Source organism: Marmota flaviventris, chromosome 10 (genome assembly GCF_047511675.1).
Source record: "Marmota flaviventris isolate mMarFla1 chromosome 10, mMarFla1.hap1, whole genome shotgun sequence".
Lineage (NCBI taxonomy): Eukaryota > Metazoa > Chordata > Mammalia > Rodentia > Sciuridae > Marmota > Marmota flaviventris.
In genome coordinates, this window is record NC_092507.1 from 9,291,222 (window position 1) to 9,303,034 (window position 11,813).

Sequence of the window (11,813 nt, forward strand, 5' to 3'; positions counted from 1 at the left end):
ATTGTCATGTGTATCTTGAACACATGACAGTGTGCCACTGTGGAGTGAATCCAGGGAAAGAAATAAATCAGAAGAGTCCAGCCTATTAAAAATATTGTGTAGTAGCAGGTTTGGTGACCTGCCCCTGTAATCCCAGCTACTTGGGTAGTTCAAGATGCCCTCTTCCTAGCACCTCCCTCAGCCCTGTTTTGTCAGAGTTTGACATGGAGTGGTGTCATTTTGATGGAAAACTTTCACCATTAGCTCCACCTGTAAGTGCACAGGAGTTCATGGCTGATAGACATCCTCTACAAGGACACAACCAGTTTCCTTGAGTTGTCTGAAACTGATGGCAACCATTTGGAGTGCTTGTGGTTGTAGGAAAGTGTTTAAAATCCTTTAAAGCCAGGAAGGCAAGCATGGGGACTATAAAAGGAATAATCACCAATGACGGAGAGATAGGTATGCTCATCCTGCTTGCTTGCCTGATTATTTATTGATTTTTAGTATTGAAGATTGAACCCAGGGGCACTATACAAGGGTAAGTAAAAGGTCGTTCTCCCCAGTGTCAATCCAATAACCAGGACACAGTTTTCAGAAAAAGGAAAAAGAATGTTTATTACTTTGCTAGCAAAGGAGGAACCCAGGGGACTCCTGTCCCAAAGGCTGTGATTCTGCCCATCAGCAGGAACAGGTTGTTTTTAAAGAGGTGTTTCAGAGAAAATGAGACTAGAGAGGAGAAACCAGGAAGGAGAAGATCAGGGAAAGGACGTTCAGGGAGGAGAAGGTTAGGGAGAAGTTTTGGGGGTAAAAATGTAAATCTCAAAGCCACAGGGGATATAGTGAGCAACTGATGTGACTCCATTTTTGAGAAACCAGCCTCTACCTCAGAGCAAAGCCTGTCCAAGGAAGGGGGCATGACCCTGTCATTGGAAAAACCCACAGAACACTCCTAGGCACATACCCACCTGCTGAGTTGCTTATCTACAAATAACAGGAGAGATCTGAGGCACCAGGTGTCCCTGACTCAGTTAGGCTAGGTGAGGACCCATAGCAACCCCCTAGCAACTACCAGTCAGCCTGAGCCAGGAAAAATACCTGGGATGCCAGATGACCCTCCCAGTAGTTTATGGTGGTTGATAATGTGTTGGGAAACCATGTAGTTCAGCAGTACTCCTCTTGTTGCTTAAAGCAATCAGTTCAAAGGTATCCCCTTCTTGTAGTAACCAATCACCCCTACCCAACTTGTTCCCACCAGTGAATGTGCTAATCCTGTTTTAAAGTTGTTTTATGATTTCCCCATGGTGTGTGATGATTTGCTAAGAGATGGTATGATGTATGTGAAGTCCCTGCCTTCCCCAAAGAGTGTAAAAAACTGCTCAAACCCTGGGCTCAGGGCCTCTTAGTGTTACCAATTGCTGTGTGTACAGAGGACCCAGCTAGCTCGCAATAAATGCCTCTTTGCTGCTTACATTGATCTCAGTCTCTGGTGGTCTTTTGGGGGTCTGGAACTGGAGCATAACAATAGTAAAAGAGCATCCAGTGATCCCCTGTTACACATTCCCAACCCCCTCTTTTTTGGAGTAACTGGGGATTGAATGCAGGGTTGTTTGATCACTGAGCACATCCCCAGTCCTTTATGTTTTTTATTATGAGACAAAGTCTCACTAACTTGTCCAAGCTGTCCTTAAATTGCAATCCTGCCTCAACTCCTGAGTTGGTGGAATTACAGGTGTGTGCCATTGTGTCCACTACAACCACTTGTTTTTAAACACCCACCCCCAAATTTTATTCAGAAAAAGAAGATAACACGTTACTTTTTTTTAAAGAGAGAGAGAGAGAGAGAAATTTTTTATATTTATTTTTTAGTATTTTGTTGACAGAACATCTTTATTTTATTTTTATGTGGTGCTGACAATCCAACCCAGCGCCCCGCACATGCCAGGTGAGCGCACTACTGCTTAAGCCACATCCCTATGTACAAGTCACTTTTTTCTTTCTTTCTTTCTTTCTTTTTTTTTTTTTTTTTTTTGGTACCAGGGGTGAACCCAGGGACAGTTAACCACTGAACCATATTTCTAGTCTTTTTTTTTTTTTCATTTCGGTAAGTACAACCTAATGGAAGAGATTGAAGGGTAAGTTAGAAGTGAAACACGGAGACCAGGCAGAGATACATAAGGGAGTTTTCAGACTTGACAAGGAACGGCCATCTCTCTATGGAGAGAGGGCAAAACAGCCTTGAGTTCTGAGTCCTTTATGGGAGAGGCTTAGGAAATCAGAGCTGAGCGGGTCCCAATGCTGGTGGTTAAGGGTCCGGTTGGTGTGAGGTGTGATGAGCCTTTCTCAGAAACACCCTTGGGTGGGAAAGTGAAGCTTTTTCCTGAAATGGCAGCCGTCAGTTAAGATGGCCATGGAGGTGCTAAACAAGGACCTTATATTCCCTCTTCTTTGTTTTTTGTTGGGCCCCATAGGGAACAGGGATGTAGGTCAATCTTCTCTAACTGCTTCCTGCTGGGAAGGGGCAGTGTTTGAATCCTTGGGACAATGAGGGAGGTTGAGTGGTGGTGGAATGCTGTCCAGGTGGCCCAGTTTTGGTGAGGGCTGTGTTTTCCTATGTTCAAGGTCTTGTTGGAGTTGTTTTATCTTGTCCTTTACTTACCAGATTGATTGCCATGTTAGTAGCATTCCTCCTGTAGGTTCAGACAAATCCACCTTTCCTGCCAATAAAAAGGTCAAGGCCCCTTGGATTCTGCAGAGCCACAGCAGCTAAAGAACCAAGCTGGCATTGTGTGGCTAGTATGGTTTGAGCAAGTTGCTGTAAGTCTCCTGGACACTGGAATGGTAATCCCTGGTGGCAGCACACCTGGGAGGTGAGTGCACAGTGAGGGAGGAGGGCAAAAATGAAAAAGGGGGGCTGGGGATGTGGCTCAAGCGGTAGAGTGTTCACCAGGCATGCGTGGGATGCTGGGTTTGATCGTCAGAACCACATAAAAATAAAATGAAGACATGTGTCCACCAAAAACTAAAAAATAATTATTAATGTGCTGGGGATGTGGTTCAGGCGGTAGCGCGCTCGCCTGGCATGCATGCGGCCCAGGTTCGATCCTCTGCACCACATACAAACAAAGATGTTGTGTCCGCCGAAAACTAAAAAAAAAAAAAAAAATTAAAAAAATTCTCTCTCTGTCTCTTTAAAAAATATTAAAAGATTCTTTCTCTCTCTCTCTCAGAAAAATCTTAAAAAGACTCTCTCTCTCTCTCTCTCTCTTTACAAAAAATGAAAAAGGGAAGGATGGCACTCATGGTTGTGCAATGTCCTTGTGGTCCTCAGAGACCAAAGGAAGATTGGGATTTCAACCTTGTAGAGACACAGCTTGAGAGGGCCTGGGGGTCTCACTGTATAAGGGGGCAGAGAGGACTGTTTTAAAAGGGGTTTAGGAACTCGATATGGGATGCCCTCAAGGTGGGCCACCAAACAATTAGTAAGAATGACCTGATAGGGTCCAGTCCATTTTGCAGAGAATTGATAGGAGGAGCCGGGCTTTGGGGAGTGGGAAAAGTACCAGGTCACCAGGAGACAGAGTGGGAGAAAGAGAAGAGGCAGAATTGGCTTTGCCAGAACAACATCCCTGTGTTGCCAAAGAAGGATCCTAGTGTATGCAAGAAGGGCCAGAAAAGATGAGGAGCAAGGGGTAGTGGAGAGTCAGAGGGTGGTGAGCTGAGCAGGGAGGTGGGCTGTCCATATAGAAGCTCAAAGGGGAGGTGTCGAGTGGCTTCTTTGGGAGGGCCTGTGACAGAGGAAGAGCCAAGGAAGGAGTTTAGTTCAGTCTAAATGTAATTCAAGGGACAGTAGACATTGAGAGGGGCTCCCTTTGCCAAAGTGAAGGCTCTGATAGGGCAACAAGTTCAGCCTGCTGATATCGGGAGTGAAGGCTCTTCCACAACTGAGGCTTGAGAGACTATTGCCTACCCTGCCCCGTGAATTCCCTCCTGAAGGAAGAAGGAGCCATCTGGGAACCAAGACTCAGAGTGAACTTGGGAAGGAGAAGGGATGGGAAGGTCGAGAATCTGGGTGCTGGGCCAAGATCTAAGTTAACTTTTGTGTCTCAAGAGGAGACTTGTCACTGCCATCTCTAGGGGGTAGACTTGTGAGGAGGAGGGGAGGGGAAGGGTGGAGTCACTTCCCAATGGGAGCCGGTGTGTGGATAAAGAAGAAGAGCCCTACGTGAATGCAAAAAGGTGTGTGGTCATTGTCCTGGGCCCTCAGACCAGGGTCCAAACCAGCTCAAATCCTCAGAGGGGAGAGAAAGTCTGTTAGGATCAAGTCTGCTGTGCAAAGAGAGGGACAGCATCAGCAAGGAGGGAGAGCAAGTGTTGTGATTGGGCAGAAAATGGAGGAGGTTTTGACAGATGTGAATGGGTTCATGGTGTGAGGTGATAGAAGGACTGGAATCGTCCACCTCAGAAGTGGGTCATAAGAAGGTACTGGCCAACAGAATAGGGGATGGTCCTAAGGTAAGGGTGAGGGTCGGGGAGAAGCAGGTGGGTCTACATGGAAGCATCTACGAGGGGAGAAGCAGAGCATAGTCCCCAACTTTGTGAGGCTGTCCCTTCCCATAAGGGGAACAGGACACTGTGGAATGACCAAAGAGGAATGAGTAAAAATTAGAGAGCCACAAGCACAAACAAGGCTAGGTGTCTGTAAGGGTGGGTAGTCAGCCCCCAGAACACCTTGAGGACTGAATATGTAGCCCTGGTGTCTAGGAGGAAGGAGAGGTCCTACCTGACATATGCAGTGTTACCCAGAGTTTCCATGGAGTGATGGTAGTGGTTGGGTGATGGGGACCTGGATCCTTTCAGTCCTCTGCATCCAGTCCTAAGAGTTGGAAAGGGGAACCCAAAGGACCAGGTGGCTGGGGGGCCCCCATGTACTCAGGGAATGTGAACAGCCCAGTGTCCCTCTTGATGACATTTAGGACAAAAATCCAGAAATTATGAGGCTTGGGACATGTACAAGCCCAGTGACCCATCTGACCACATTTAAAACAGGGTCTGAGTGGTCCTGAGGAACCATCCTTGGGGCAATGATACCAGGGACAGATGGCTTGAGTGAGCATCTGCTATCTCTGCTTTCAGGCCTTCTCACCTCTCTCATTATACACCTTAAAGGTCACTTCCAGAACCTCAGCTTTGGGATGTAGAAGCCCCCTCTCAAAGCATCTGTCACAAGGAGACAAAATTACAATGTATGCAATCCAGGGGAGAAATAAAGAATGTCCACGTGCTTCTGCCCCTTTTGGTGCTTTATTCACTCAAATTACTCAATGCAATTTCACACTTTAGGTTCTTTTATTTAACATTTATTTTTTAGGTGTAGATGGACACAACACCATGCCTTTATTTTATGTGGTACTGAGGATTGAACCCGTGTCCTGCCCATGCTAGGTGAGTGCTCTACCACTGAGCCACAATCCCAGCCCTCTATAGGTTCTTAATCAAGAAAATGACAATCCTTAATGCTAGGCACTCCAATAGACATAATCAATTCACAGCAAACAATTCTAGATTAATTTTAAGCATTGCAAACACACTTAATCATGACAGGCTAATGACAGACATTCCCTCTGCATACTTATTCTTCTCAAGCCTCCTTGCTGAGCCAATACCCCCCCAAACACCCTTTATCTTGCAGGGGAACCAAAGAGTCTTCTCCCTCCCTGTTCTCACGGGTAGGTTTTAGGAGTCTCTGCTGTGTCCAACTTTCTCTGTTCTTTTTAGGACTTATAAGGTTCTTGGTTAGCACCTGGATGGACATCTTAAATGACAGCTGCCATTTGAAGGAAAACATTTCACTTTCCTGACCAAGGGTGTTTCTGAGAAAGGCTCACCAGCATTCAAATTAAATAATGCATTTCACTGTGTTCATATGGGCTCTGTTCTCCTCACAGTTAGATAATTTTCTTCAAATTAAAACTTCCCCCTGGAGTCACATCAATATTGGATGTACTTATTCATTTATGTGTTCACATACATTTGTGGTTCTGGGGATGGAACCCAGGCCCTTCCACATGCTAGGCAAGTGCTTTACCATTGAGCTATGTCCCCAGGCCCTCAGTTAATTTTTATGAGGGTCACTCATTTCTGTAGAAAAGCATGGGTTCTGGGTCTTTAGATTGTACAGGTGAAATTGGCCAGTGTTCCAGAAGGGGATCTAGACTCTTTTGATGCAGATGCTCAAAGGAATGTGCACCTTTCAGTAGCACTCCAGAGAGTGGAACCCAGTCCCCTTCTGACCTGGCCACGCTTACACACCCGGTCCTGTTTGTCATGACATCCTACATTTGTGGGCTGTCTCACAGCACAAATGGACCTACAGTCAAAAGATGAGGAATTCAAAGAGCAGTCTGGGTGCTGTATCCCTAGGGCTGTGTGGGGACACATGCAGCTCTCAGTCCTTATACAATCCAAGGAGTCTGGACACACCAGAATATCTTTAAGTCCCTTTTTGGTCATAAAAACCCATAAAACAACCAGTGATGACACATCTCATATTGCAGATCTTCCTTGCCTTTATTTGATCCTAGAATCCAGCAGCAGAGCAGAATGAATGCTGTTCAGAACTCCCCACCCCACCCACCACACATGCAGGTTAGACATAGAGCCAGAGGAAAGGAAGTGTCATAAAGAGGGGTGAGGCACACAGATCGCTGTGTGGGGGACAGATGGGCTGACTGTGTAGGACCTGGACTCTGCTACCTGTTCCAAGAGTGAGCTGCAGTCTGGTTACAGATCCAACTGGGTTCTAGTTCACTGTGTATGGAGAAGCCTTCAGGCCCAAATTAGAACACGTACATAGTCAGCTTTAGGATAACTTAAAAGAAGTTTGGGTTGACCTCCTTCTCCACCTTGTATGGGAAACTAAGGCTAAGGTCACTGCATAATCCCACCAGCCTGAGTCCTCAGCAGGAGTCGTCATTTAGGGGATCTTGATCTAGGACCAGGCAGCACAGGCAGGGCCACCCATTTGCCCACAACCACCTCATCCTTACTCATCCTCTGATCATCTGCTGATTGAAAGCCTTGTGTCCCTGGGTAGGGAGAGATGAGAAGTTATGAGCAGCCTTCTCCCCCACCAGAAGGTGGTAATTTATTAAGTTTAGTTTAGACACATTCACAAGTATTATCTACCTACATAATTCTACTATTTTGGTGAAAGCTAATTTGGATGGTTGCATTGGCCATGACTACATTACTTCAGGAAAGACTTGGTACCAGGATGACAGGCAAGGTTTTGTGAGGCCCAGAGACCCTATTTTATTCTCATTGCATCCAAAGGCCAAGACGCCAGGTTGGATGTGGAGACCCACAAGGATGGGTGTACCTTGAGTGTCTGGGTAGCACTGAGGTCAACTACGAAGGGCTTTTTGAAATTTTACTGTCCACTTAGAATGCTCCAGGCCTCCTGTGTTCCCCTACATGGATTATGCAACAGTGTAGCCACAGATAATGACCTGATTTCAGTTGGATGCTTTGAGTCTCTGGGAATGAACCTCATTGATCATCAAGTACTTGGTGGTATTTCTCCATCAGCCCCAGGAGAATTCCAGTGTCAAAATCAGAAAACTGGGTAAAACAATCATGGAAGATGTCAGAGGACTAATCTTGAGATTCCGTTCATTTCAGACAATTTATTTATCCATGAAACAAAATAGTTTCTTCGTATGTGCATAAAGCCTAAATCCCATTCTAAAAATCCAGACCCCTTGTTATGACTCTATACAGACACATATGGCTCTATACAGAAGGTCCAATCTTCAGGGGCTTCCTTCCAATGAAGCCTCCAGCCTCTGATTCCTTTCCCCATTCACACTTCAGGCAGTGTCTGAAATGCTGGGCTCTGAGTTTCCTTCATGATCCCTCTACATCCTGGTTATACATCCAATTGTGTAGAGGGCAGCTTTTTATACACACACAACTAGGCAGCTGTTGGACAGAAACAGTGAATGAGGCCCTGGTTGTAGATGAACATGTGGCCACATTGAGGACAGGGCACCATATCGAAAATAAGGACCTTGGGCTGCCTAAAGTCCTTCAATAGTGCTGTGAGCTCAGCACAAAGTTGGGAACATCTCTCTTGATGGATGGCACCCTGGGCATCATAGCTCTCCAGAGGGGCAGGGTATAGCTCTATGCTCAACTGGCTCAGCCTGGCAGTGTGACAGAGCAGGTCCCTGAGGACCGACATGGAGATGCGATTCCGGAAAAAGCACAAGATCCTGAGCTGGGAGCAGCGGCTCAGGGCAGGCAGGATGGCTTGGAGCTGGGATTCCGCGATCTCACAGGCTTCCAAGTCCAACCTGTTCAGGGTGGCTGCCACAGTCTCCAGCAGAATTTTGAGGGGCTCTGGACTGAAATTGGTCAGTTTGATGTATCTCAGATCCAGGCATCTGAGCTGGCTGGTGTTTGGGCAGCGGGAGAGATAATTCCAGTCGGAATCTGAGAGCGGGCACTTGGTTATCGAGAGGGTCTCCAGGGGGGTCTTCAGGTGCCTAAGGAGGAACCAGGCAGTTAGTTCTGAGGGAGAAGACACATTGGCCCAAACCCAAGGTCACTGTGACCATCTGAACATGGTTGACATTTTGTAGAATCTGCTCATTCAGGTCACTCCATTTCAACCTGAAACTTTCACCACTACTTGTGTGACCAGGTGGGTCCTCCATCTCTATGAATGTCACCCTCAATGACAAGCAGAAAGCCACAAATCTAGCCCCAGGAAGTCGGGAAGAGTCATGTGCCAAACACAAATCCAGGAAAGATGTGTCGAAAACACACTGGGGTTAGCCCCTGCAGGGCTCACTCCCTGTCCCCTCAGCAAGGTCTCACTCCCTGCTCTTCACTCACAACCCCTGAGTCATCACCGGGAGCTCAGACCTGCCTTCCCCAGGAGGGCATTAGAAGTGGGTTCCTCTGCTCCCAGATGGAGGACAACAGGGCTTCCTTGTTGAACACGTACAGGTGTTGGGGCTTCCCTCCTTCAAAGTCCTCACCTCTACCCTGCTTTATACCCCTGTCGCTGGACAGGGCTCCCAGGGAAGGAACCTCACACCCACCTCACTAGCTCCTGTCCTCATCAGCTGGCTTCCCAGCATGATGTCACTTCCCAGACCATGAACCCTGGTTTAGCCCTTTGCTCTAACACAGGTTAGGAGATGGAGCTTCAGGATACAACAGGAACAGATGATGGGTTATTTATCTTCCAGTGCCTTGTTCACCATGAGAGTGTCAGTGGCTGGCACACAGTAGGTGCCCTTTCAGATTTACTGATACTGGTCTGCAGAGGAAGCTCATCCCCCTTACTCACCCTAGCACCTGCTCCAGGTGGCCCTCGAGGAGAAGGACAGCATCCACATAGAACTTCCTCAGGCAGTCCATCCTGAGGAACTGCGAGGTGAGCTGGGAGAGCAGGCTCTCCTGCTCCTCTGGGGAGGTGTGGGCAGGCACACGGACCTCTGAGACAAGCAGCTTCCTCAGGTTCCTCATCTGGCCCAAGAAAGGAGCACAAGCAGCCAAGGTGGAGGGCGCCCAGGTGCAGTGCACTTCCACCTTTTGGACAGAGTCCAGCTGCAACAGTCTCAGGACCTTCCTGATGTGGCAGGTGGGTTTCCATAAGATCTTCAACCTACTGCAACAAAGGTGCAGCCTGTCCCTTCTCTGTGAGACCCATAGGAACAAGAGAGTCAGGAATTCATCCAGGGGCCCTTCTGTGAGGCACAAGTCTATGAATATCTTCAAGGGCAGCTTAGCTGCCATTGCTGGACCAAGTTTCAATGTTCGATTCTTCTTAATGTCCTCTGGTGAGCAGGCATCGACCACGGCTCCAGACCACGTCCTCCAGAAGTTCCGTGGAACCATCCGCAAATCCAGCACCTGCAGTTTCCACCTCCTGCGGGGACCACAGCAGAGTCTCAGCCCTGAGGCCCCTTCCTTCCCCTCTCAGCTGCTGCTCCCTGCTCCACCTCTTCCTTCTGTCTCACTTTTCTCCACCCACTTCCCTCCAATCCAGCCTGGTGCCCCCACTTGTACAGACTGAGGCAGGGGCAAGTACAGCCTCATTCAGGGGTCAGCACAGCTGCCACAAGCACCTCCACATCTGGAAGCCTTTCCCAGATGGGGCTCAGCATGGCCAAGGCCTCTCCACCCCTCCTTGCTGGCAGCACAGGAAGCCTGTGGAGCACACTTCAGCACCCACTCTCCCTGCCTATACCCATCCCTTCCCTGGCACAGAGGGTGCTCCCTTCTATGCCACCTGGGTCCTCCTCACCTGGGGCGATCCTGCTGGGCAAGCAGCATGTCCAGCCCATCCAGAGCCACTCGGAGCATCTCAGGCTGGGGATGCCTCATCAGGGCCCCCAGGGGCAGGCAGGTGAAGGGCCAGGTCTGCACCATTTTCTTCAGGACCTCAGTGTGTCCCCTGCTGAAGGCCTCCACAAAGAGTGGTGGGAAGAGCTCTATGGGCAGGTCCTCCAGATCCAGGATGGCCCTGGACTTGTTGCTCAGCAGGCTGCACCCTGCAAGCTCCAGCAGCGTGGGTGGGGACTGGATGCTCATCCTGGGGAGTCTGAAAGAAGAAGGATCCAGGAAAATGGTCCAGGGAAAAGGCCACTATCCCATCCATTGCCAGCCACTGGGAAGGGGGTACTGGGGAGTCTAAAACTCACCCCAACTTTAATGGGGAAAGCCTTTTATTATTATTTTGTCCTTATAAAATGGGAATTGGAGTGTCATGTGACTTAATGCAGTAGGCTCCTCAGTTTCAACAACTACAGAGGCTCAGAAAGGAGTTGCCCTCACATGGGTGATGTTATTTTTAATTTCAAAAAAACTTTAATGGGCAATTATAAAGCATGTGCCCATATTATAAAACACTTGAAAATTACAACAGAGTCTCACGGATGTCTGTTACACATGTGAGATTCTGCCACCTTAGGGGGGAGGTCAAGAGAACAAACAGATCAGAAGAACTGAGTCTGTGAAGTTTTGCATGAGATAGTTTGAAGCTTTTTGTTTATTTGTTTAAACAAATTATAAAATTACAAAACTACATAAGCCTTAAAGTATAATTTGGGGCATGAGGCGATATTGGCAATTGAATTCATTACACACAACCAGTAAGTCACTGCCCCCAGCCATATTTTGCATTTTATTTGGAGACAGGGTCTCACAGATTTGTTTAGCACCTCGTGCTGCTGTGGCTGGCTTTGAACTCTAATTTCTGGCCTCCTCAAACTCTGGAGGTGTTGGGATTACAGGTGTGTGCCACCACACCCAACAAAACAGTATAATTTTAAGGGCACACAAAATAAACATTTTTATTATCAGGAAATAGAATTCCAATCAATTAGAATGAAATAGGATTGCAATCCACTTCCTTGGTTAAGTAATTTTAAATTGGCTTTGCCTGGAGCTCAGTGGAAGAGCACTTTCCTAGGACATGTGAGGCACTGGGCTTGATCCTCAGCAGCAGGTAAAAATTATTCAATGTTGGGCTGGGGACATACCTCTGTCGATAGAGTGCTTGCCTCACATGCACAAGGCCCTGGTTCAATCACCATACCACCAAATAAATAAATGGATAAATAAACTATATTGTCCATATAAACTTTAGAAAACAACAATTGAGAAAAAGAAAAAGTGTGGGGCATGCATGCACAAGCCTGTAATCCCAGGGTCTCAAGAGACTCAGACAGGGGGATGATGCGATCAAAGTCAGCCTCAGTAAGAGCAGGCTCCAAGCAACTCAGTGAGACCCTGTCTCTAAATACAGCACAAAATAG

General features: G+C 47.6%; 1 protein-coding gene across 1 annotated transcript; it reads right to left on the minus strand.

The window, feature by feature from the left end:
- Window positions 1–7,954: 7,954 nt before the first annotated feature.
- On the minus strand, window positions 7,955–10,587 carry LOC139707348 (PRAME family member 12-like). The gene is made up of 3 exons (XM_071618557.1): window positions 10,301–10,587; window positions 9,341–9,922; window positions 7,955–8,528 (listed from the first exon to the last, which is right to left on the minus strand). The coding sequence occupies exons 1-3, from the start codon at window positions 10,585–10,587 to the stop codon at window positions 7,955–7,957; spliced, it is 1,443 nt and encodes a 480-aa protein (XP_071474658.1).
- Window positions 10,588–11,813: the final 1,226 nt, after the last annotated feature.